General features: G+C 38.3%; 1 protein-coding gene across 3 annotated transcripts; it reads right to left on the minus strand.

Moving 5' to 3' along the window:
- Positions 1-461: 461 nt before the first annotated feature.
- cuedc1b (CUE domain containing 1b) lies at positions 462-27,808 on the minus strand. 3 transcript variants are annotated; one of them, XM_053687604.1, is made up of 12 exons: positions 27,596-27,808; positions 18,619-18,807; positions 16,747-17,359; positions 9,259-9,386; positions 8,081-8,207; positions 7,697-7,907; positions 6,306-6,356; positions 6,059-6,148; positions 5,879-5,972; positions 5,007-5,065; positions 4,207-4,276; positions 462-3,116 (listed from the first exon to the last, which is right to left on the minus strand). In XM_053687604.1, coding segments are annotated over exons 3-12 (1,161 nt in total). In that variant the 5' UTR covers positions 17,077-17,359; positions 18,619-18,807; positions 27,596-27,808; the 3' UTR covers positions 462-3,115. The 3 variants fall into 3 exon arrangements, with proteins under 3 accessions (XP_053543579.1, XP_017345999.2, XP_047017526.2); XM_017490510.3 differs by lacking the exon at positions 18,619-18,807; XM_047161570.2 differs by lacking the exons at positions 18,619-18,807; positions 27,596-27,808 and adding an exon at positions 26,954-27,109.

A 27,808-nucleotide genomic window follows, 5' to 3' on the forward strand; every position in this document is an offset into this window, starting at 1 on the left:
ATTTCTTCACCACACAAAATCATGAAGTCTACATAAACCAGTACTACATAAGTATCATTAGAGTAATCTAAAATTGCAAAGATAAATAACAGTATTTAAAACTTAACCTGGATAAAAAAAAATTAGGCATTATAAGATAATACTGTAATCATTTCCAACAGATAAAGTTTTGTATTCGAGTCCCTTTGGGAAATTTCTAGTAAAGTAACCAAACCCAGGATACCTTCTGTTGTGCAATTCAATTATTTTATGTGATTGCACTGCCCCCTACTGGTCACTCTATGTATAGACAATATGCGTGTCATTATAGAAAAGTGATGTCTGAGGTGCACTAAAGCGTATGATCAAAAAGTTTGTAGACACCTGAACATCACACGCAGATGTTGGCCTTCTGCAACCTGTTCCCACAACGTCAGAACACCACAATTGCATAGGATGGCTTTGAAATAATGACACCACAGAACAACATAACAGTTTTATTCCTTTTAAATAACTAATAAACGTAACAGGATTGTAAGAAAACTTTAGATCTGGATAGTATGATGGGTTACAGAACCGTTACACTTATTAGTGGGGCAAATACAGTCATAGTCCTAGAAATAAAGGTAATTATCTCCCATAATAATAATAATAATAATGATAATTTTACATTACAAATTCAATTTACTAACCTAGTTCAACATTAAGAAAATATTCCATCTAATCCGATCAAAATTAAACACTCAAAGCGTACACTGTATTGATCAATACACCACTCATTACTGCACAACTTTCACCATCCTGTAAAGTAAATTCAACCTAACGTTACCCTTTATGAAGACCAAAGGTAATTCTGGAGAGAATTTAGGCATGAAATCAAGAACATACCAAAAGGAAAAGAAAAATAACATCTTGGAGGACAATCCTTAAATACTTTCATTATATTAAAAAAAATCGTTTGGTTAGATTAACAGTTTTTATTGCGTTATGAAGCATGTGACCGTGCTACATTAAGCTGTCAAACTGCTGCTGTTACTTTTCGTTTTATGTCCATTCAAGCTGTGCTTGTACCAAAATGGTTAAATGAGAGCAAGTTCCCTGAGCGATTAAATGTGTTAGTTGAACAGATCATATAGGAAACAAACTGAATTTATGGTCACACAGTGTGGAGTAACATTCATGTATAATGCTACAAGAGTTTTAAAACAGGGTAACCTGCTTATAAAAGACTAACCTCTGAGGTGAAAAATAAGAGAAAACAATTTTAATAGTAATAAAGTCATGAAGGCTAAGAGCAATCATTTAAATGACTTTTTAAAGAAAGTGTTTCTGACCAAACAAATAAAAGAATACATTTATGTAATGTAATACTCTTAAATTGACACATTTAATGAAAATGTGTATAAAACAAAAAGAAAAAAGAAACTTGAAAGATGACAAAGTTAATTTTTCATAGAGTCCCACTCCTATTTCAAATAAGAGGTCCTGGACTGGATATTCTAACATGTTAAGTATCATATCATATTTCTGTTCATATGTTGTTTGTGTTCTGTATCTCATAAATGAATACTTGAGAAAGTAAAGACCATAAAAACGCTGGACTGTGCAGTGCCTACTATGGCTGGAGATGGAGAAACCTGACACGCAAAACTGTGAAGCGTTACCAAAAAAAAAAGGAGAAACCTGCTATCTTGAATCAGTAATAATAGAATAAAGGTCCAGACATTGTTTAGAAAAGTGTTCTCTGCTCAAAAACCCAAGAGATACTTTGTTACATTTACTAAGAATCCATTGCATAATAGCACAAAAATACAATTTCTTGTATTCCTATGATTCTACTGACAGAAACCCAATGCTAAAATCAACTAAAATAGTGTAGAAGGTGTAGAAGCTCTTCCCTTGCAATAAAATCACACTGCTTAAAACAGAATTAAAATCATCTATTCAAAAAGCAACAACACATTAAACTAACATGATGGTATCTTTCAACAAGTTCTGTTCACTTAACTCCTCAACATAATAGTCAGGTGATCCTAAACACAACGGTCTTTATATAAAAAAAAAAATACAATAAAAATAAAATAAATAAAAATATTTTTAAAAAAAGCATTACTGGCTATAAAAAAAAAAAAAATTTGAAAAAAAATGTATGTATGTATGTATGTATGTATTAATCATACTAATACTGGCTTTTTTAAAGATAGCTTTCCTGTAGGAAATACTACAAAAGAATCTTAACAGGATTATAAAATGCAAGTGGCAGTGCAGGTAGACGTCCATTCACAGATTGCTGCCCTTTCCCATGTTCAAGTGAAAAACTATGGCATTATATTTAAGAATTATTTAAGCACTGTAACAGCATCATTTGACACTGCAACAGAATTCTTCGGTTCTGGACAAGTAGAGAATCAGGACTAAGCCTACTGGACTAAAGGGTACTTACACAGGTTGAATTGGCAGTTAGTTCTGCACATGATAGAGGCGTATCATCATCAAACATTTAGTGTGAACCTTTATGCCTTGGTATATTGCAGTCAGGCAGAATGGGAATACAGATTTTAAAAAGGCGTTTTGGTGTTACTACAAATGGATTACATGAGCAAATGTGGCAACCTTTTTTATAATTAAAGGTTTGGATTCCTGGACATCGTAGAAAAGTTTCCAATGTTACATGACCATCAGGTTGGTCAAATTGTATGTTTGAAGAAATATAAATATTTTGCAAAGATATAAAAATTATCTGCAACAAGCCAAATTCCTCTTATACCATAAATAATTGACGGAAGAATACATCTAAAGTAGCTAAGACAAAGTGAGAGGGTTTTTTTTTTTTTTTTTTAACCATTATACAGAGGGAAAAACAAAAATTTAATAATGTATTTGTTCAGTTTTACATATAAAATCATATATTAAAGTATTACTATACAGTTAATATATTGCAGATATATGTTACAATGCTGCTTTAGAATTCTAGTCCCTTCCTGTGACTAGGGAAACCTGTGTAGGTGGTGACTGTGTGGGAGGAGCCGGGGATGACTCGCTCGCACCATCTTCGTGGAACCACAGAGCTACAAGCGGTCACGGGTTACTCTGCTTTTACCACGGATACTTGAAATATTCCAGGTGACAGGAGGGATCTGCAATGTGAGCAATAACACGTTAAGCATGTCCATATAGTGTACCTTTTAAGAAAGTGCTTAGGCCAAATCCAAAACTGCACATTACCATACACTTTACTCAAGTTACTATTTAGAATAGTAATATATAGTTTTAAATGTACCCTTGGTCTTAAGAGGGGTTATGTACATATATTTTTAGGGGTTTGTTATATATTTTTCACACAATCTTAAAACTACCATAAAATATTTACCCAACTTGTTGTCCATCACTGATCGTGAATAGTTATAAATTATGAGCTTACTTATAACAGATTTAACAGCTGTTACACTGTGTGATGTTCCCAAAAGATTCAGTTGCATATTGAACAAGAAAATGAGATTTCACTCTCACAAGCCCAAATGTTAAGTATGCCACTATTATTTACCAAATAAGCACAGTACTGGCCAAGCACAGCAATTCTCTAAGGTCAAATATTTATACATCATTGTTGTTACAACATTTCATCATTGAAACTTTAACTGTACAGAAGAAAAAACCTTCCAGGTTCTGGTGAATCTGGTTTAACTTCATATTTCTTTTGTACTTGTTATGTGTCTCTCTCTCTCTCTCTCTCTCTCTCTCTCTCTCTCTCTCTCTCTCTCTCTATATATATATATATATATATATATATATATATATATATATATATATATATATATATATAAAATAAAATAAAATAAAATAAAATAAACATTTCACCATAAAGGCTGATGGAATCAACACAGTGGAAAGGGTTTTCACTTAGAGCTTTGGCAACAACTTATTCAGTTTGTGTCTACCAGACATTCAGCAGACTGAAACAAGAATGTCTCTCTTAGAGAGACGGTAGTTATTTCTTGCCAAGTAAAAGTTTTCCCACATCAGTACTTTATGCCCGATATAGTGTGCAGTTTGCTTAAAAGCACGCTGAAATAAAACACACAAATAAGCATCACAAATAACAAAACATCTTTACAAATAGGGACCATCCATTCTTATTTCTTCCACTTTATTTGTTCAAATATAAATTTGCCAGTTAACCCTCAAGAAATATGACTACACTCTCTGAATAGTGGCATGACGTCTCACCATGAAAGTGCTTCCCTGTGGGGCCGCTCCTCTTCCTGCATGGCCGATCTTCTGAGCTGACTCTCCTCCTCTAAAGACAGACAGACAGCTTCCATTTATGATTTATGACCAAATGTGTCTTCTGTCCTTCCCCATAATGACTCCTGCACCAGCATGTTTCATGTACAGTGGAGATACAAAGTCTACACACCCCAGTAAAAATGGCAGGTTTTTGTGAAGTAAAAAATTGAAATCAAAGGAGTTAAGTCATGTCAAAACTTTTCCCCACCTTCAATATGAAATGTGAAAATCAATCAAAAAACATTTATAGGGAAAAAACAAACAAACAAAAAAGTGTGCACACCCATTTATTGTTGGGGGTGTGGCTGTGTTCAGATTGAACCAATCACATTCAACATCATGTTCAAAAGTAACCATCATACAGCTGTCCTCAATTAAATTATTCTGATTAACCCCAAATAAAGACCAGCTGTTTCTGTAGGAGTTTCTTCACATCTTGGTTTCATTTTGAACACAGCCACATCACCAGTTGTAAAAAGGTGTGCATAGTTATGCAACCATGTTATTATAACTTTTTTTTTTTTTTTTTTAATTTTCCACAAAATGTTTATTTGTTTTTCACTTATATTTATTGTGGAAAAAGTTCTAACATGAGTTATCTTAATTAACTTTTTTTTATTTCAATCACAAAAACATTTTAACAGGGGTGTGTAGACTTTTTATATCCACTGTATCTTTATATGCTCAACAGGTAAATGCCTGTGAGCTGAACCTGTACCCAATATATAATGTATTCTTACCACAGGGGTTTCCTTCCACATCATCCAGTAGATTTGCAGTGGAGTTGGCAGTGCCCAATCTGAGAGACTGTTAAGGCAAACACTATTATTAATATACTGAACAGCAAAACCAGGGAGGGTGATGTGGGTGAAGTCATGCATTACATTAAATTCCATTAGAATAAGGGGTTTAAATAAATAAATAAATAAATAAATAAATAAATAAATAAATAAATAAAAATAAATACAATAAGGTTTTTAAAATAAGTACAATGACAGAACTGAGGGCAGACAGCAGCTAAGGATAAACAGAGAAATGGAGCTCAAATTCACTTAAGTAACTTCCCAGTAACACCCACCTGCTATATGCTGAATTGTAGCTAGTCAGTAAATGTCAGTTAAATGAGTAAAATTCAACAAACACTGAATACACAGCTATTTTTATTTCTAGTCATTGCAGATTCGTTTTAGTTTGAAACATGTGCATGTTTTTTGTTGGCACGGTGATGCAGCAGATAGCCTGGCCACCTCACAGCTCAAAACTACCCTGTTCGATCCTGAACTCTGGATACCATCTGTGTGGACATTCACACATTCTCCCTGTGTCCACGTAGATTTCCTCCAGGTTCTCCGGTTTCCTCCCACCTCCAAAAAAAGCATGCAGGCACAGTAGGTGGATTGGCTACTGTAAATTGCCCTTAGGTATGAATAAACGTGTGATAAATAAATGTGTGTTTGCACAGTACACTGCAAAGGACTGACTCAGTGTTCCTGGAATAGTCTTTGGATCCACCATAACCCTCACCAAGATAAAGTGGTTACTGAAAATGAAGGAATTTATTTGTAGTCATCTTAAAAATGTTCACATTTACAATCAGCCTTTTGAAGGATACGAATGATGTCTCAGGAGGGTCCTTCTTTTGGCCTTTCTTCGTTTCGTCTTTTCTGAAAACCCTCTGGCGATCTCAAACAGTTTCTTCCTGGTTGCTATGGAAGCAATGTTTTGGTTACAGCAGAAATGGATCATACTGCATATGTGGAATTGTGTTTCTTTAGGCAGAAGAAAGTCTTACATTTTCCCATGTGCTTCAGTTTGTCTCTGAACAGAGCGTCATCTGACACTACCGTGCATGCCTCAAATGATCCAGGAGTGTAGTGGTTACCTGTCATGTTGAGAACATGCAATGTCACTAAAAATGCACTCTGCCTCCAGTTTTAAATATCTATGATATTGTATCACAAAATTGTCTTTATGAAATATAAATAAATAAAAAAGTCTAATAAAAGTCTATAAAAGCAAACGAATCCAACCATATTTACCTGTAGAGTTACCAGCTGACCTAGATTTCTTTGATTCATACTTCAGGCGATCTAAAACAGACCAGATGGATGTTGTGTTAGAAATAAAAAGGAAAAAGTTGACGTTTTGGTGTTCTGCATTCTGAAAAATCACACCACTTGCTTTAATCCATGTTGAAACTGAAACTTTGAAAAGCATCAGCTCACTTATTGTGAAGATGTCAACATCAGTGGATACTCAGAGGGATACTCGGTTAAAGCTACTCAAGTGGCTTATGTAAACAGCAATTAGAGAGGAGATAATATAATAGAGATAATATAACAGCGAGGTCTTAATATAAGTAACTTGATGGAAATGTAAATTATAGCACAAAGGTGATAAAGATGATGCAATCCATTTTAACACTGCTTTATAGAGAACATTTTAAATATATTTTTAATTTGAATCACATTTCCAGGATGTCAGTGGTGAGAACCCATATGACAACACAAACTGAACACATTGTTGGCTCCCACCTCCTAAATCGTAATACATCGTTCTTGTATCTAAAATGGAAATGTTGGATCTGGACATCCCAAGCACCAGTAATCTGAGCAAAAGCAGGCTTTTCTGAGATAAAGCAGGAAAAGCAGTGGCAGTGCTGGATACATTACAGTCAAAAAACTGCAATATCTGTTAAATGATGTACGTTTCGTATACTACATGACATTATACTTTGCACTGAGCTGAGGTAATCCAATTCAAAGGGGGTCTGAATATGGATATGCTGATGATTTAAATTTGTATTCCTGAGTTGTATTCCTAAATGAATAAATTAACATGCTTACTACTGTATTTCAGATCAAATATGAATAAAATCTTAATAATAAAAGTAAATAAATAAAATAGATTGTCTGTGGCTTTATAAAGCTAAAGTTACTTGTATTTTTGTTCATCACTACATCCATGCAGTGTGAATGATGTACCTATGCATCATAGAACCTCTTGACTGCTTTCACAGGGACAATTCTACAATGCACTGAAATGCGGTGTTGATATGGTGTGCCATGTTTTTTGGGGGAAAATACAAATTAAAAGCATTTATATGCTACTGTCTCAAATATTTATACAATATACCAAAAGAAAAAAAAAATTCAGCACCAATAGTGCACTGGTTAACAATTTTAATGCTATTTCTGCTGTCCTTGTAGATTTGGACCATTGTACTATACAAATATCCCCATCTTGCTCCACACTTACATGAAGTTCTGACCCAATATCACTATAGTGAACCTTGCAGTTTTAATGCACTGGCCTGCCCCATCATTGATGTGTTAACCATTACACATTGCTATTTTTTAAATTAGTGAAAGATGTCCTTGTGAAAGCAGTCTTATAGTGTACACCTCACAGCAAAGTAAAGACTGTGCACCTCGTTCCAGTGCGACAAGAAACTCGCGATTGCGCTGCAGCTCCTTCATGAACTCCTCGTTCTGGAGGAAGAGAGCGATGCGCTCATCTTCCAGGTACTGTTTAAGCTTGCGTTCCTGCTCAGAGGCTCCAGATGCTCCAGCAACACAGGCAACCTGCTGAGGCAGTGATGCCAGGGACGATGATGGCTCACGTGTGCTGCTTTGAGAGCTCTAAAGAAGCACATGTAATAGAGATGCAATACAGAATGTGATCGTTTAAGAGAAAATTAAAGGACAGGTGTTCTTACATAAGCAGAAATATTTATTTGTAAAATAAAGACCCCATCAACATTAGGAAAATAAACTAGCATGCTTCATTTATAAGGTAAATGTCAATTCTGCACCTGTATACTGTCTGACTGCTGGGGCAAGATTCGAAGGAAGTCATCGGGAAGGTTGCCAAGTAATGGGGGGTTCCAATTCCTGTAACTCGGCGTATGCTGCTGTCCCACTGAAGGCTGCACTTCAAACCTGCAATATTTCACTGAAGTGAATTTCACATCAGGCTTTAAAATGTAATTATTTAACATGTAGAAGGCATTATTTATTTAAATTTGCACTTCATCTTTCTATGAATACACTAATTAACAATGTCAATTAACAGAATTGAATGGGTAGTTTTCCACTGCACACTCCAAAAGAAGAACAGACCCAAACGGAACCAACAGAACTTCATGTTCGTGGTCTTTTTAGCAACTTGTGAAGTGTCACAGTAACAGCAGTAAAGGCAGCTGCAGCATTATTACATTACAAGCCAGAACATCATGAAGACAGACAAGGGAAAGTGCTTGAATTAACACGGACTGGCTGTTTGGTTAACCAGCTTCTATTCAGAATTACAGACAAAATTGCTGACAGAGGATTTTTAGATTTTTAATGTAATAATGGTGAGATTAAAAATTCCATTTTAAGAACATTTTTACATACAAATAAACAGTATGAACAGAAATGTATTAAATGAATCAAGTTAAAGTATTTCTCTTTGCTCATGCTGTTTTGCTATACAACAACTTTATCATCATGCTGGTAGAAATACATTTACCACCTGTCAAAAGAAAAAGCAAAGTTATTAATTAAAGTGAACTCATCTTCCAGTAGATTTCTCATCTCACATGTAGAAACAGTGCCTCGGCACTAGCCTGTTGAGCTACTCTGACCCTTCAAAATTGATGAGTACCTGTACCAAAGCTAAACTGATTTAGATGGACACTGATTACCTGAGGCACAGCTGTAATTATTCCGCTCGCACAGCCCAAGATTAAAAGCCAACTCTGTGCTGATTAGAACCAGCAGTATGTGTCCTGAACGCCAGGGGGCATCAGTAGGGAAAGAGCAGGAAAAAACTGAATAATGTGTTATTTATCCCCATTACATGCAGAGCCATAGAAGTAAAGTAATTTTACCATTTTATTCTGCAATCCAAAGAACTTACAATTGCTTACAATATTTCTCATGTTTCATGTTATGATAACATATTTGCACAAGCTGCCTGCGTTTTTCAATATATATATATTTTTTTTACCTTGGGGGAGGAGTGGGCGGGGCATTGGGGTATTTCCTGTCATATATGTGCATGTCATATGTGGGTGGAGAATAGACTGGTGGTGGCTCTTCATCTGAGCTGTCTGGTTCGAGGGTCCTCTCCAGAATCTGAGACATAAAAAGAATATGCCATAAGATATCAAAACTTATATAAAAAAAATATCAGATAAAACAAAAAACTATTTTTCCTTACTTTTTCCCCCCTTTCTACAATGATTTGTATGACTTATAAAAACCCTAAACTACAAGACTCAAATGCATGTATTAGAGTCATGTGTTCTTATTCAAAGAAGCAAATCATGCGAATTTAATTATAGCTCAGAGCTTTCACTAAGCTATGAAAAATAGATGAAAGATGAAAAATGTAAGTGTGAAGGAGGCAAAGTGCAAAACATCTCTCCACACCAACAAAGTCTGAAAGTGCTGTACATTTTAATTTTATATATATATATATATATATATATATATATATATATATATATATATATATATATATATATATATATATATATATATACATACACACATACATATATACACATATATACATACACACACACACACACAGTATCTCACAAAAGTGAGTACACCCATCACATTTTTGTAAATATTTGATTATATCTTTTCATGTGACAACACTGAAGAAATGACACTTTGCTACAATGTAAAGTAGTGAGTATACAGCTTGTGTAACAGTGTAAATTTGCTGTACCCTCAAAATAACTCAACAGCCATTAATGTCTAAACAGCTGGCAACAAAAGTGAGTACACCCCTAAATGAAAATGTCCAAATTGGGTCCAAAGTGTCAGTATTTTGTGTGGCCACCATTATTTTCCAGCACTGCCCTAACCCTCTTGAGTATGGAGTTCACCAGAGCTTCACAGGTTGCGACTGGAGTCCTCTTCCACTCCTCCATGACGACATCACAGAGCTGGTGGATGTTAGAGACCTTATGCTCATCCACCTTCCGTTTGAGGATGCTCCACAGATGCTCAATAGGGTTTAGGTCTGGAGACATGCTTGGCCAGTCCATCACCTTCACCCTCAGCTTCTTAGGAAGGCAGTGGTTGTCTTGGACATGTGTTTGGGATCGTTATCATGCTGGAATACTGCATACTGATCATGCTCTGCTTCGGTATGTCACAGTACATGTTGGCATTCATGGTTCCCTCAATGAACTGCATCTCCCCAGTGACAGTAGCACTCATGCAGCCCCAGACCATGACACTCCCACCACCATGCTTGACTGTAGGCAAGACACACTTGCCTTTTTACCCCTCACCTGGTTGCCACCAAACACACTTGACACAATCTGAACGAAATAAGTTTATCTTGGTCTCATCAGAATACAGGACATGGTTCCAGTAATCCATGTCCTTAGTCTGCTTGTCTTCAGCAAACTGTTTGCGGGCTTTCTTGTGCATCATCTTTAGAAGAGGCTTCCTTCTGGGACGACAGCCATGCAGACCAATTTGATGCAGTGTGCGGCGTATGGTCTGAGCACTGACAGGCTGACCCCCCCACCCCTTCAACCTCTGCAGCAATGCTGGCAGCACTCATGCGTCTATTTCCCAAAGACAACCTCTGGATATGACGCTGAGCACGTTCACTCAACTTCTTTGGTCGACCATGGCGAGTCCTGTTCTGAGTGGAACCTGTCCTGTTAAACCGCTGTATGATCTTGGCCACTATTCTGCAGCTCAGTGTCAGGGTCTCGGCCATATTGAACTTCCAGTGACCAGTATGAGGGAGTGTGAGAGCGATGACACCAAATTTAACACAGCTGCTCCCCATTAACACCTGAGACCTTGTAACACTAACGAGTCACATGACACCAGGGAGGGAAAATGGCTAATTGGGCCCAATTTGGACATTTTCACTTAGGGGTGTACTCACTTTTGTTGCCAGCGGTTTAGACATTAATGGCTGTGTGTTGAGTTATTTTGAGGGGACAGCAAATGTACACTGTTACACAAGCTGTACACTCACTACTTTACATTGTAGCAAAGTGTCATTTCTTCAGTGTTGTCACATGAAAAGATGTAATCAAATATTTACAAAAATGTGAGGGGTGTACTCACTTTTGTGAGATACTGTACACACACACACACACACACACACACACACACACACAGCATCCGGAAAGTATTCACAGCGCTTCACTTTTTCCACATTTTGTTATGTTACATCCTTATTCCAAAATGGATTAAATTCATTATTTTCCTCAAAATTCTACAATCAATACCCCATAATGACAACGTGACAGAATTTTGTTTGAAATCTTTGCAAATTTATTAAAAATAAAAAACAAAAAAAGCACATGTACATAAGTATTCATAGCCTTTGCTCAATACTTTGTTGAAGCACCTTTGGACCTTTGGCACCAATTACAGCCTGAAGTCTTTTTGAGTATGATGCTACAAGCTTGGCACAGCTATTTCTGGGCAGTTTCTCCCATTCTTCTTTGCAGGACCTCTCAAGCTCCATCAGGTTGGATGGGGAGCGTCGGTGCACAGCCATTTTCAGATCTCTCCAGAGATGTTCGATCGGGTTCAAATCTGGGCTCTGGCTGGGTCAATCAAGGACATTCACAGAGTTGTCCTGTAGCCACTCCTTTGTTATCTTGGCTGTGTGCTTAGGGTCGTTGTCCTGTTGGAAGATGAACCTTCGCCCCAGTCTGAGATTCAGAACGCTCTGGAGCAGGTTTTCATCAAGGATGTCTCTGTACATTGCTGCATTCATCTTTCCCTCGATCCTGACTAGTCTCCCAGATCCTGCCGCTGAAAAACATCCCCACAGCATGATGCTGCCACCACCATGCTTCACTGTAGGGATGGTATTGTCCAGGTGATGAGTGGTGCCATGTTTCCTCCAGACATGACGCTTGCCATTCAGGCCATCAGATCAGAGAATTTTGTTTCTCATGGTCTGAGAGTCCTCCAGGTGCCTTTTGGCAAACTCCAGGCAGGCTGTCATGTGCCTTTTACTGAGGAGAGGCTTCCGTCTGGCCACATGCATTGTTAACCGTGGGACCTTATATTGCCAGGTGTGTGCCTTTCCAAATCACATCCAATCAACTGAATTTACCACAGGTGGACTCCAATCAAGTTCTAGAAACATTGCAAGGATGATCAGTGGATACAGGATTCACCTGAGCTCAATTTTGGGTGTCATGGCAAAAGCTGTGAATACTTATGTACATGTGCTTTTTTTGTTGTTTTTTATTTTTAATAAATTTGCAAAGATTTCAAACAAACTTCTTTCACATTGTCATTATGGGGTATTGTTTGTAGAATTTTGAGGAAAATAATTAATTGAATCCATTTTGGAATAAGGCTGTAACATAAAATGTGGAAAAAGTGAAGCACTGTGAATACTTTCCAGATGCACTGTATGTATGTATGTATGTATGTGTGTATGTATGTGTGTATGTATGTGTGTATGTATATATATTTTTATATATATATATATATATATATATATATATATATATATATATATATATATATATATAAAACAAATAATACTTAAAAACAATAAATAAATAAACCTCTAAAATTTCATGTTGTTTCAGCTTTAATGTAGTTTCAACCTCTGACACTTTTACATGCTTGTGATAATATCAAGTTCAGTAGAATATTAAGGTGGTGGAAAAAAGGAAGCTGCCAAAAATAATTTTAGACTGACAAAAGCACATGCTGCATGTGTACTAGTGTCAGCTTAAAGTTAAAAAGTGTCCACACTTAACTGTATTCAGGAATAGTAAAAGGTGGAAAATTCTTTTTATTATTATTATTTTATTTATTTATTTTTTTACTGAAATTAGAAATTAATTTTCCACATGGCTAATGAAATGCTAATTCTTCACTATTTAGCACAACAATTTGTGTATGAAAAGTTACAACAGCTAAGAATAGGGTGTATTAACATTTATATGCAAGTTAAATGAAGTTCAACTACACTACCCTTTGGATTTGTATATATTTTTCATGAGACCAGGTTCTTTCTTTTCATTAATGTAGTATTAATACATGAAGAGCAATCTGAGCCCTGTTTGGACTGGATTAGGTTTTTTTTTTGTGCCAAAATTTCCAAAAAATTACACACTACCAAGTTTAAAGTCAAATACTTACATCAGCTTGTGGATGAAGAAAAACACAAAGTATCATGAGTGAGAAAAGAAAGGGTCCAAATTTATTGCCCACCACACGAGATCCACACAGTGAAATGTCACAAAGTGATCTAAAAACCCCTCAATTGAGGGGTTTCCTTTTATACAGTCTGTCAAACCTTGTGTACGACCCCAGGTTTGCCCAAATTCCAATACATATGATTTTTGGGTGCTTTCTACAACCATTAAGTCTGAATTTTAGTTTTTTCAGATTCCATTATGTCTGATTTTGGGGAACATGGGGTAATGTAATTATTACCATCACGTCTGAATCCCTGCATGAAACTGGAAAGATTACGCAGTATTTTACCTTCTGTACAATGACTAGTAAAAAACACACAGGTAAAATATAGTCCCCTCTGAAAGAAGTGAAACAGAAAGGCCAATTCTATTGTTTTCACCTACACAGAAGACATTTGAGTTTGAGATCCAAAAATGAATATATGAGACGATAGATCAGAATTTCACTTTGTGATATTTACATGTAGATGTGTTAAACAACTTAAAACATGGCACCTTTGGTGGCAGACCACTCAATTTTAAGGTGAGCAACAGTATAGCAATAGATCATCATAAAGCAAATTACTTATACACTTATAATAGTGTTCTCCCGTCAGTCTCCACTTCAGGAGGTGAAATACTGCTCAACTCGGTTAAGGTCTGGTGATCAATTTGGCCAATCTAAAAACTTCCACTTTCCTCCCATGATGAAGTCCTCTGTTGTTTTGGGTCATTGATTTGCTGAAGTTCCTCCCAATTACATTGGATGCATTTCTCTGTAAATTGGAAGACAGCTTGTTTCTGTAGACTTCGATTCGTTCTGCTGATACTGTCATGAGTTACATCAGTAAATATTAGTGAGTCCATTCCAGAAACAGCCATGCCATGACGTAACCGCCACCATGCTTGAATTACGAGCTTCTTTGTTTTTGATCATGAGCAGATCAATTCCCTCAACAATTTGGCCTTTCCATCACTTTGCTAGAATGATGGATATATATTCATATAAAGAATGTATATAGGAAAATTATTTCATTTACATCCTGTAGGTCCTTTTTGTGCTTTTTATTTAGTATAAAGACAGTCCACATTAAAACTACTGATAGGTGACGTGAGTAACATTGATTATCTTGTTACAATGTCAAGGAGTAGGATATATTAAGCAGCAAAGGAACAGTCAGTTCTCAAAGTTGATGTGTTGGAAGCTGGAAAAATGGGCAAGTGTAAGGATCTAAGTGATTCTGACAAGAGCCAAATTGTGATGGCTAGGTCAGAGCATCTCCAAAACAGCAGGTCTTGTAGGGTAGTCCCAGTATGCAGTGGTTAGTACCTACCAAAAGTGGTCCAAGGAAGGACAAACGGTGAACTGATAGAGTCATGGTCTCCCAAGGCTCACTGATGCACGTGGGGAGCAAAGGCTAGCCTGTGTGGTCCGATTCCATAGATGCGCTACTGTAGCACAAACTTCTGAAAAAGTTAATGCTGGCTATAATAGAAAGGTGCCAGAACACACAGTGCATTCAGTTTGCTGTGTATGGGGCTGCGTAGCTGCAGACCGGTCAGAGTGCCCATGCTGAACCCTGTCCACCGCCAAAAGCACCTACAATGGGCACATAAGTATCATAACTGGACCATGAAGCAATTAAAGAAGGTGGCCTGGTCTGATGAATCACATTTTCTTTTGCATCCTGAGGACAGCCAGATGCATGTGTGTCACTTACCTGGGGAAGAGTTGGCACCAGGATGCACTATGGGAAGAAGGCAAGCCAGCAGAGATGTGATGACCTGGGCTATGTTCTACTGGAAAACCTTGTGTCCTGGCATTCATGTGGATGTTACTTTACCATTTACCTAAACACGGTTACAGTCCAAGTACAGTATCTCACAAAAGTGAGTACACCTCTAACATTTTTGTAAATATTTGATTATATCTTTTCAAGTGACAACACTGAAGAAATGACACTTTGCTACAATGTAAAGTAGTGAGTGTACAGCTTGTGTAACAGTGTACATTTGCTGTACCCTCAAAATAACTCACAGCCATTAATGTCTAAACCACTGGCAACAAAAGTGAGTACACCCCTAAGTGAAAATGTCCAAATTGGGCCCAGAGTGTCAATATTTTTTGTGGCCACCATTATTTTCCAGCACTGCCCTAACCCTCTTGAGTATGGAGTTCACCAGAGCTTCACAGGTTGCCACTGGAGTACTCTTCCACTCCTCCATGACGACATCACAGAGCTGGTGGATGTTAGAGACCTTGTGCTACTCCACCTTCCGTTTGAGGATGCTCCACAGATGTTCAATAGGGTTTAGGTCAGGAGACATGCTTGGCCAGTCCATCACCTTCACCCTCAGCTTCTTTAGCAAGGCAGTGGTCATCTTGGAGGTGTGTTGGGGTTGTTATCATGCTGGAATACTGCTTACGGGGAGGAAAAATGGCTAATTGGTCCCAATTTGGACAAATATTATAATCAAATATTTACAAAAACGTGAGGGTTGTACTCACTTTTGTGAGATACTGTACACACCTTCATGGCAACAGTATTCCCTAATTGCAATGGCCTCTTTCAGCAGGAGGCCCAACCACGAAACTTACAGGACTTAAAGGATCTGCTGCTAATGTTTTGGTGCCAGATAAAACAGCATACCTTCAGGAGGTCTTGTGGAGTCCATGCCTCAACAAGTCAGTGCTGTTTTGGTGGCTCAAGGGGGACCTACCCAATATTAGGCAAGTGGTTTTAATGTTATGGCTGATTGGTGAAAACACTCCAATGTCTGTGATCTGTACAGAGTGAATCCAATGTGAATCGATCATCCTCAAAAGACGTCCTCTGAAAATCTTACTTAACAGACATGTGTCCAAAAATATTATTACATCTTGAATACTACTTAAGACAAACAGGTGGTCATTATGCAAAAAGAGACTTGTTAGGGCATACTTACAAATTGCTATGGGACTGAATGGATACTGCAAATATAGTTAATAAATAATGCAAAAAATGGACAGCAATGCAACTGAGTGCAACTGACTGGCAAAAAATATATTAGTCATGGTTCTGGGATATGCAAGGGGTAGTTAAAAGGCTTGAAATTCATTGAAATATAACTGAGTTAGAGAGAGTAGGTAGAGTAATTCTTTCCAATTTGTATTTTCACTCAGGTGAAGTACTAATATATTAGTAAGATGATTTGCAAGGACGGTAAAAGTACAACTGACACAAACCAGACTTGTGTGGCTTGAGAGGGTTATATAGTCTAACATGTCTGACAGTGTGTTGAGTGCGTCTAGCTACCTCAGGTGGGATGCTGTCATCAGAGTCTGAGCTGTCATCTGATCCATCGTCACCAATGCTCATCTGCAGAAGCTGGTCAATGGTAGCATCCACAGCCCCATTGTTGGAGCGCAGTACACACTCGATCACCTCATACTCCATGCTAGGAAACATGGTCATAAAGTCTTCCATGGCCTGGTTGAACTCCAGCCGCCGCACCTGTCGGTTAGGCCTACTGTTGTTCAGTTCTCCTGGGGCCGATCCTCCACCTCCTCCACCTGCTTCCCCTCCTCCTCCACCTCCTCCTCCACGTGAGCCGCCATTGCTGCTCCGCCGAAACAGACTGGTCATCTTGACCAACTAGGCCACCCAGGAAATGATGGCACAAACACCAACTTTTTTCTCTTATATTCACTTGTATTTGTCTCAGCTTTTCAATCTTATTCACTCTTTCATCGCTGTACAATTAGGTTAATCCAGTGGAGCAAGAGAACGCATATTTCTTCTTTTTCTGCTTTTTCAACTGCATCCAATATAGCAGTACCGTAATCACTTCAAGAAGGAAGAATGGCATTCAACATATTGTGGCCTAAGACTCCAAAATTTTCCAATAGAGTTGGGTCTTCATAAGGACCTATGAAGGCAGAATGGAAAATAAAATTATTAAGAGAGCAGTCAGCAGAAGACATACCAAAATTAAACTCAATCTCACCCGACCTAGTGGATTTGGAAATGTTTTGTATTTTAGTGTCTCGTCGGTTTGTTTAAGAAATTTAATTTTTAGGTTCCTGACTACAGACTTATCGACAAACTGTTCTGAACAGAAGCTCTCCTCTCCAGAGAGCGAAGCAGATGGAAAGACGGTAAAAGAAAAAAAAACAAAGCCTCTAATGAGTCACTCTCTCCATAAGCTGATAAAACAGCATGAAAACTGAAAAATGTGCAGATTAATGTTCCCTGGGGAGCATCTCTTTAGCGACCCATCCTTGTGTTTAACAAACACAGTTAAACCTACGGAAGAGGTAGGTTTCACTGTGTTTGTTACAGCAGGTGTGTTTCCTGTCACCAGCAAGGTGCACACAAAAAAGACTAGTTAACCAGGGTTGTCAGGTTTCAGAAAAATTTCCAGCCCAACTACATCTCAAAACCACACAAACATCCGGACATTAGCCCAGAAATTCTGCCACTGGAAAATATAGACCTTTTTTTAATCTACTTTTGTGTGGGGAAACAAGGTCACACTTTTCTGATTTACGAACAGATGTATACACTCCATAATCCCCTTTCTCTCTCCTAAACTTTGGAGACATATCTTACAATAGAGAAAGTCCTGTGCATCACAGACACACTGTCTGCACTTACTTTGCTTTTGTTTGTGAAAATGTATTAGATTTAATTCTGGTTACTTGCTATATAACATGCATCCTGATATAAACTCTTATATTTTAACCTGCCCAATTTGGCATAAAAAAGTGAACCTGGCAACCCTGTCATTAGCAGCCCAGTCCACCACTCCCTCAAACAAGGGTCAGCATGATTCCTTCCACAATGGACCCATCAGCACTTGCTGTCGTTTCCATTGTGACCACTAGGTGTAATAATAACTAGAGGTAGGTGGGTCAGTAAGTGTACTGCCCCATGATTGCACAACTTCTATATAGGTAATCAATCAAAGAAACATCAGCTTATATCTGTCAAATAGCAGATGGTCACTCAAAAGAGGTAATTAGTATCACCACAGAATTTAAAAATGTATGGAGTTGTACATGAGGACTATAAAGATTAACATTTTCCATTAGCATTAACACCTGCCAACAGCTAAATTTGTAGCAAATGCACACTTAATCTCCGAAAGAAGAGTCATAACCAACACAACAGCACATTTAGTTTTACCTTCAATTATCTAACAATTTGCTGAAACAGATTCAAATTGTTAAATCCTATCCACGTCCAGAAGAACAAGAAAAGCATGAGAGCCTGTAGAAGTCCAGTGCAACTTCCTTGTAATGTTGTCCTGCTCCCCTCGGCCATTTCAGTCTCCCTCTCCACCCCCCCCTTGTACTGGGTAGAGAAATCCCGGCCCTGGGGAAACAATAAGCCAGGCTGAGCTGAAGCCAGGCCCACATGGCACTGCCAGGTCCCAGTGGACCTTGCCAAGCTCATGTTTGTGATGTAAACAGGATGCAAAATGAGAATATGTAGTCTGTGTTTTGAGGTTGTGAAGCAAGCTGTGAGGCAAGCTGCAGTTGCCAGGCCATGCCTGTGGACTGAGAGTTGTTTTGGAATCAAAAGATATTGTTTGAGATCCCCACTGAACTAATGACCACTGAACTGCATCTAATTAATCATTCTGGTCAGGGAGTATGATACCTTCACAACACACAAAGATGCCTTTAGAGAGAAAGGTTACCAAAACTCAAGTTTGATTCCTGGAGATTCCTGCACGTCACTTTAAAATGACATTTAATGTCATATCTTTTCCCAACAATGCGAAGGTCAATTCTGCTCTCTGTAAAGAACTCCTATAGCTAAAACTAACTTCTGCTTTTTACCTTTAACATTTTGATAAGGATTTTCCTGTTCTAAATCTGGAGGTCACAGCACTTTGTCTCTAATGGTTATTTCAGCAGGGAAGATCTCTCTGAAATGCACCCAAGTCTCAGGTCCCCTGCAAAAAGGAAATGAGAAACAGGATGCCATAGCACACAATAAAATGTGAAATGACTCACACTACATGCACACAGCATACACCACATGGCCAAAACTGGAACAGGTCTGGGCCTCCATAGTTCACTGGATCCAAGAGGCCCAAATATATTCCAGCATGATAAGCCCTGTGCGCAAAATCCAGGTTCATTAAGACTTGGTGTGTCAAGGTTGGTGTGTAAAAACTTGAGTGTCCTGCACAGAGCCCTGACCTCAACCCCACTGAACACCTTTGGAATAAACTGCACCCCGTCCACCTCACCTGACATCAGTGCCCAATTTCACTAATGTTTTTGTGAATGAACGAGCACAAATCCCCCACAGCCATGTTCCAAAATCTAGCGAAAAGCCTTCCTAGAAGAATGGAGGCTATTATAAACAGCAAAGAGGGGACTATATCTTGAATGGGATGTTCAAAATGCACACAAGCGAGGGACAAACTTTTGGCCATTTACGTGACTACTGTACATCAACAGCACACCATACACAAAATCAAGGCCCATGCACTGCTACACACCATAAGATTAATTCACCAATAATATTCTTGTTCCTTCCATCCAGTACTATTCTGTTGTCTTGTCTAGTTAATGCCTTTTCCTAAAGCATATAAAGAAATTTATTCTCCTATGTATTTATTTACTTATCTCACACTGTTGTGTATTTGCACTTTATATGCTGCACATTGGTCCTGCAGAAATAACATTTTGTCCCAACAGACAATAAACCCACTCGGACTTGAGATGGTTAGTTACTGTTTCACATAGTCAGCAGGCTGACAAAAGAAAAAACTAGTACTAAGAGCTGAATTGTGCCAATGCTAAGCATTCTACACAATATGTTAATCTGAATTTTATATGCTGCTATTTTTAGCAATAGGATCCAGAACATTTTGTCTTAACTTATTGAAGTAACAGGCAATCTTGTGAGCTCTTGTTCCCTTTCGAGTAAAACTTCAGCTTCTCCATGTTGCGGTCTCGCTTTCCATTTAAGCGTTGCTGACTAAACAAAAGGAACCTACAGAATACATAAAACTCACACACAGAATGAGGTACAAGTGCTTCCATTGTAGTTACAATCCTTCTGCTTTTGTATGAGACATACTGTAAATACATTGTTGACCTGTTTACACCATTGGTACCCAGCAGTGGAGCATAGAAACCTTCAAGTTGTTGGCTAAGAGGTTTCCTGAAGTCAGAGTGGGGTTGGAACACTTTTTAGGGTAGATACAGTTTGTCAAGAGAGAAATGATCCAAATCACTCTCAGGAAGACTATGTTCTCATTTCTAAAAATCTGACAGATAGTCATAATTTATTTAATTCTTGACTTGCCAGGAACCAGGACAGGATTCGGCTATACTGCTTAAGCTGAGCTCCTGCCGCTGTCTTGAAATGTCACATAATTTGCCAGCAATCCTCCTATTTGCTTGGGAGGGAAAAAAGTAGTACAAACATAACACACACTCAACAACCATTTCATCCTGGATTCTCAGCCCATGCCAGGAGCACTGGGCGTGAGGTGGAAATACATCCTAGATGGGACGCCGGTCCATCGCAGGTAACCTTGCACACACCCATTCAGACACTCCATCACATCTATGGTTAATTTACCATGGCCAATCCAACTACTGGCATGTGTTTGGGAGGTGGGTCGGAACTGCAAGGCACAAGCAGACACTAGGCAAACTCTGTGCTGACAATAGCCCGAGCTCAAGATTGAACCCAGGACCCTGGAACCGTGAGTGGGTAGCGCTACCCATGGCACCACTAAGCAGCCCTTTTTTTGAAAACAGTTGAATGAATGAATGAATGAATGAATGAATTAATTAATTAGGCAGGAGTGTTGTTGTACTGAATATCAGCACGGCTGCGATTTGCCCGCAGAAAATTTACAGCCATGCTAACAGAGTACAACAGCGCTCTCTTTTTTTCAACAGTTCTATACACAAATTAATATAGAGTAACTGACATTTCTGAAATAATATGGACAAATATTTTGTTTATTTTTGCTGCATCAACAAAAATAATTAATAAAGAAGCCACACTTGCAAAGTACTGACTGACAGTGCTTAGTAAGTGTAGTAACGGTTTAAAGTAATGAACTACTGCCAGAATTGGGAACTTTATGTGGCGAACACAGACAAGTGGTGTGATGTGAACAGTGAACTCTAAATATAAGCACGCCTGGAATGCTGTTTGTCCAATCAAAGTTGTGGACCGGAACAAACCGTTGTATAATTTAATTTAAACTTAAACATTAATGACTGATTAGCCAATGACATCAGAATACAGAATTATCGGTCATCATGACTAAAAATAATGAGAGAAAAGCAACAGTCAAGCACTACTTGCAATGCCTTGTCACTTACAGACTTCATCATTTGTTGAATTCTGAAGGTGGGAATTTGGGTACCTCACATTATTTCCCCTTTCAACTTGTGTTTAAAAGGTTTGAAAACCTTATCAACATCTTGAAGGGGTAATAAAACAAAGCAAACTGATTAAGTAACATGCAGTTTCCATCTCAGGCATTGAAACTTTTGAACGCCATGATATGACAAGTTTTTCAGAGCAACATATAGTTACTGGAGTAAACAATTATCCCAGGACTCCAGAGTTGTGTAACAGAAAAGAATTCACCTGGTCATCGGGAGATCACATGGCAGGGAGGCCAAAAGAGCTAAATTAACCATGCTCTAAGGGTGGAAGGGATGCGTTACTCTCTCCCCGTCAATGCAACCAATCACGCGTGTGTCTGTGAGTTCATGTAAGCGGAAGAGGGGCAGTCAGGGCTTTCCTCAGAGTGTGTTTAGCTACTCTGTGTGGTTGGCTTCATGTGTCTTGAAAGAAACACATGCTAGTCTTCACCCTCCCTCAGTTGTAGCTGTGGTGTGATTCCAGAGTTGAGAGCTGGGAATTGGCAATTTAGGAGAGAATAGGGTAAAAATACAAAAAATTAAGAAAGAAAATTAACAGTAAATGTTAAGTAAACAAAATTTTCTTGCATATACGAGCCATGGGAAAAGTTTGTGGCTAGTCAATGGAAATGTTAGTCCAATGGCAAGTTCTTGCTAAAGTAGGCAATTCTTTTACTAGCACTGATGTGATAACATTTCAGTAGTTCACTACAATGAAGCTCATTCACTACAAGCATTTGTGACACATACCTGGAAGTTTTCAGACAACTTGCTAGTTTCACTATTGCTGGTCAAATAACAGTTTAATATCAAGAGACAATTTAATACTGATTTGCAGACAACTCTTAAGCTCCATTACTCAATTAAGCAAGGAGTAATTTGTGTATTTCGGCTTGACAGTCATCACAGATCACAAGCTCAGCGGTAAGGTTCTGCCAAGCACAGAGCCAAGCAGTTAAGTCACTTCCTGTTTTTTTTTTTTTTTTTTGGATAAAAGTATTTACTAAATGAATAATTGCAAAAGTAGTTGCAAAGAGAAAATAAAGCAGGGTTACAGCACATCAGACCGTATTTTTAGTTACAACAATCAATACAGCCACCGAGTGCTTTAAACTCTACTGCAAACAGCATGAGTACTCTGGGGCTTTTGATGGACCCATGAAGTTTGTCAAACTTCTTGAAATATTTGTAGAATACGTGGAAGGACAAGAAGCAATAAAAAAAAAATCATCCTCATGCCTCAATCATCATGAGGCAGTAAATATAAAATTCAGTCAATTCATCCAACTCTCAAGTTGACCTATTTTAGAAAAAGCCCAGATTCAGTGTGTGATATGAGTTATGGGAGAAGAAGGGGGGGGGACCCCCATCACATCCTGTCTGTAGGTCAGCAGTGGGCTAAGATACTTTGCCAGATGTTGAAGTATGTAATACCATGCAGACTTTGTCAGAAACTATGCGAGCATAACCATTAACCATTGATTTCACAGATGCACTGGGTTTTATCTCGCTTTCATCTTCATTCTTAAGGGTTATAGAAATTGGGATTACACGATCAGCATGTCTTGGTACGTCCTGAAATAATATAACTATTACATTCTTATTCAAATTGTGCTGGGATACAAAGGAAAGTGCAATGCATGTAAGTGGTGTAACTGGATAGAATATATCAATCTGTAAATGAATCCTCTAAAAATTACTTAGGTGCCCCAAAATCACAAGGCCACAAGGACTGAATTAGGATGTCCTCAGCTGTAGCCGAATCACATTTCACAGTTACAGCTCAAACCTCAGAGGAAGAACAATACACCATATTAGGGAACGTTCTTGGTCCACCACATTGATTTCTACAATTTTTATAGCGGTGCCAGCTCTTAGTCACGTGGGAACAGCTCTTACTCAGATGGGAACAGTACTCCTGCCTCCTGTCCTTGCATCTGCAAACAGGCTGTAAATCAGCATGTTTCAACAGCTGTCAAAAACAAAACAGAGCAGATAAGGGCAGTTTTCACACACCCACATCAGGGTACTATTAAGATGTGCTTTTTCAGAGTAGGATGCCACTTACATAATGTCAGCATAAGCAGATTGACATAGCATCAAGTTACAATCCAAAAACTGCTAAATAAATAAACAAAAGTGGACATGAATAGGAAAATTAAGCAAAAATAATTTGGCCTTGATCAAATCATTTAAATGTGGTACCTCTCTATTAAACATCCCTTCACCCTAAAGTATGTTTGGTGTCAGAAACAAAGCTATATTGAGGAAGTGAGAATTAGAACAGACAAGAAGCAAGTGAGCCTGTTGGGTTATTAATTCACAATGAAAGCAGAAATAAAGAGAAAAGTAAACTATCAGCAGGAACAGAGCAGCAAGAGCAAGAAACGAGGAGAAAAACAGAAACAGGAGCCTTATATAATACACTCCACAAATCAAATGCATAGTTATTTAAATTTGGATACTCTGCAAGATTTCTTTGATGGCTCACAGGATGACTGAGTGCCAAGACACAACAATTACTGGAATAAGTAATACAATATGTATGTTACAGCAAACTGATCAAACCTTCAGTAAAAATTCTGGAAAAGTACAAGTAAAAGACAGAATGACCTGTAAGTGCAAAACACATTAACAAACCAAAAATGCAACAGAAACAAAATAAAACAAAAAACCATCACAACAAATGTGTAAAAACAGCGAGCATGGAAAAGGGAGAGCTGGGAGATGTGAAATAAGAGCTTAAAATCTTTATTCATATTTTTATCAATGGCATTTTGACATCAATTATTTTAGATGTGTTGTCAGCTTTGCACAACATTACTACGAGTTTGTGAATGCAGAAACCCTACCTAACGGAAGCTGAATTATTCAGAAGAAGAATTACTCCATAACACAATAAGTAACATAGCATTAGAGCGTTTTCATAAGACTAACTAGATAACAGACTGGGAAAAAACGTCCAATTCTTTTTCCTTGTGATAGTCACACGTCGTGTGAATCAGCGACGAGCACGTGACATTCAGTACGGACCCACCCTTTCCATTTTGAGTTAATGTTGATGTCTTTCTAAATGATGTTTTTTGTTGCATTTTCTGATTTGCTGTTGTACGTGTGGTTTGTTCATTTGTTTTGCACGCATGGGTCACTGTAAAAAGAGCAGGAAGAAAGAGAAATGTGCCCGTTGCTAAACTCATGAACTAAACAGGCTGACTGGGAAAGATCTTGGAAAGCAGCCGTCGGATTCTCCACACATTTTACTGACACTCTTCACACAGACCATGCTGTTCCACTGTATCCACATGGCATCCGGGCAAAGGCTAACTGACTGCAAAACAGAGCTAAGACAGAATATAATGACATAGTACAGTCGAGGCTGAAAGACTAGCATACTGTTGAAAGATTTCCAGAACAAACCCAAACCTGCATAACACTGCACTGTTACTTTTAAGTATATAAACCTTGTAGTGAGACTGACTGGCTGACTGGTGTATAACAAGAAAAGGACGAGTGTGACTTACTGGTAGTCCCTCTGTGCCACTGATTATTATTTAAAGAAGCACTTGCAGTGAGTACATTTAGCACATATTTGAAGTTAGTCCCTGTGTGAAGTCCCCAGTATTTAGTTTAATTTCCATCCTTGCCCTCATTTGTGCACTGACCTTTTTTTAAATTTGAGCAATAAACTGGGCCTTTGCACACATTCATCTTGCACTGATGGCTATAACTGGCCCTTTTTCTCTAGTTGGTGGCATAAAGCACATCTTAGTAATGCCTGAACCAGGGTAGTAGTATGAAAAGGGACACTCTAAATTGTATCTTGGTGCCAAAAGAGAACCTTAACAGAGGTGTAAATAACCATTCTTCTCCTCTCCTATACTGGAGTCCATCCAAGTAGACACAAATAACTGTAAAATGGCCTAGGAGTGAAGTAAATACCTATTGGGAATGAGTTTTAAAGCCAGTGTCAGAATATTACACGAGCAATATTCGGATTGGAAGATTTTACAAATATTACTCCTGAATTTTATAGTAGGAAAAGAGGATGAACCATGATGAAATAGAGGAATAAAAGATAGTCATTAGAATTTGGGATCTGAAACTATGGAGGAGAGCAAAGGCAAAGGAAAACGACAAACAGGAAAACAAAACAGGAAAGAGGCAGAAAAGATGACAAGACGGAACATTCAGTGCCTTCACGTAACAAGAAGAAATAAGCATGGAGCAAAACACATATAGTAACAATGTTCCTGGTGGTTAGTCTTTTGAATAAAAAAGAGACAGAGAAACCACGACAATGGTGACCCGCTTGCCTCAGTGTCATGTGCAGGCCAGTGCTGAGCACGTATTCATTTCCAGGAACTACAATTAGGTCTATATTGGGAGAACACAAAGAAGGAAACTGGTCTTTAGTGAATAAGGAGGTTATCAAAAGGGTTCCACCAACATCCTGTTCCTGTCACAACCGTAACCGGAAACATCTTCCTCTATGTCCTCTACTGATTTTTGTAGTGGATGGCATGCAGGTGGATCTATAAGCTTTTCTCAACTCGTTCAGCAGCACAAAAAGAAGGACACTGGCCATATACAAACCTACAGCCTTTAATGGGGGAATGGGAGTGGCACCAGCTGTCTAACAAGACTTTAAAAGACCTCATAAATCTGTAATGCTCTCCAAATTAAAACACAAAGCCCCCGAAAAATACAAAGCCAAGATCCCAGAAAGCACCTAATGGAAGTTTATATATTTTTGGCAAGCAAGTGCAATAGAAGTACCATAGACTTCATGACACTATTTTTATCAGTCTGTACAGAATGTGTTAATAGGTGACTTTTACAAAATAATAATTAATAAGTGGTAGATTTTCAGTATACAGAATTCATGGAGGGGCAAAATGACATACGATAATGGAGAGTAAAAGATCATATAACTATCACAGACAGCAATATCCTCAATGGTTGACAACGACAACAAGAAGTGGGAAAACTCATATCACACGACAAACCAGACCTCAAGAGCGGTAGCACAGAATCCAGGATGAATGAAAATTACTTTTAAACTTTTATCTGTTAGATTTAAATCTGTTAGATGAATTAAATAAACTCACTGCTTAGCCTTTTCCCTTCTTCCACTGTAGTAAATATAACAGCCTGTAGTGTACACTGTAATAATACACTGGGATACTTCACTAGCTAGCCTTAACGCCCGACCGGGACAAGGGCTCGACTCCAAACGACTCCTAACTCCCTATAGAAGTGCACTACATATTAGTATGAAATAATGGCCTCTGCAGCCTATATGGGGCGCTTTATACCCAATGGGAATGCATTTAGGATCCAGCCCAGCGACTGTTTAAAAAAAAAAAAAAGTGAAGAGATTCGTTTAAGGTAATACCTCGTAAACCGACATTAGAAACCGTTTAGGATATAAGGTTTGTTTATAAACCAGCAGAATGTAAGAACAAATTCCTGGTTAAACTGTCGGTGCTGTTTAATTTCTCGGGAGCAGATAAAGCCACTATGAAGCGAGGCCGCACCATTCGGGCTGGACAATTACAAGAAGCTCAACACATGCTTGAAAAGAGTCGTGTGATAATTAACAAATATTTACACATATACATATATAACGCGGTACAGTTTAGCAGTCGGAGCTCGGGAATGAAATATTCAGTAATAATAATGGCAACACGTTGAGAAACGCTGTAAATAAAAAGGTTAGCAAGCTAACATCCAAACACAAGGCTACTCACTGGGAGAGCAGCTGGTGAGCGGCACAGCGTCAGTTATCCAGTCTGCCGTGAAAAAATATTCTCAATTAAGCCTCGTTTCCTTCAGTGGAATAAAGCTGCACATTTGAACGAGATTAAATGATACAGACGGAGCGTACGTGTAGTTCCTACTGCTCAGCGGTGCGTGCACGCGCGCTGGCCGAATCAAACACAGGAGAAGGGACTGTGGGGGGT

Source organism: Ictalurus punctatus, chromosome 17 (assembly GCF_001660625.3).
Source record: "Ictalurus punctatus breed USDA103 chromosome 17, Coco_2.0, whole genome shotgun sequence".
NCBI classification, from domain to species: Eukaryota; Metazoa; Chordata; class Actinopteri; order Siluriformes; family Ictaluridae; genus Ictalurus; species Ictalurus punctatus.

Excerpts from the sequence above, each read along its gene's own strand:
- cuedc1b (XM_017490510.3), bottom strand. The coding sequence starts at position 17,076 with ATGACCAGTCTGTTTCGGCGGAGCAGCAATGGCGGCTCACGTGGAGGA. Across the intron at positions 7,908-8,080 it reads AGCAGTCAGACAGTATACAG|AGCTCTCAAAGCAGCACACG; the intron begins GTGCAGAATTGA and ends GTGCTTCTTTAG. Across the intron at positions 6,357-7,696 it reads TCTTGTCGCACTGGAACGAG|ATCGCCTGAAGTATGAATCA; the intron begins GTGCACAGTCTT and ends GGTCTGTTTTAG.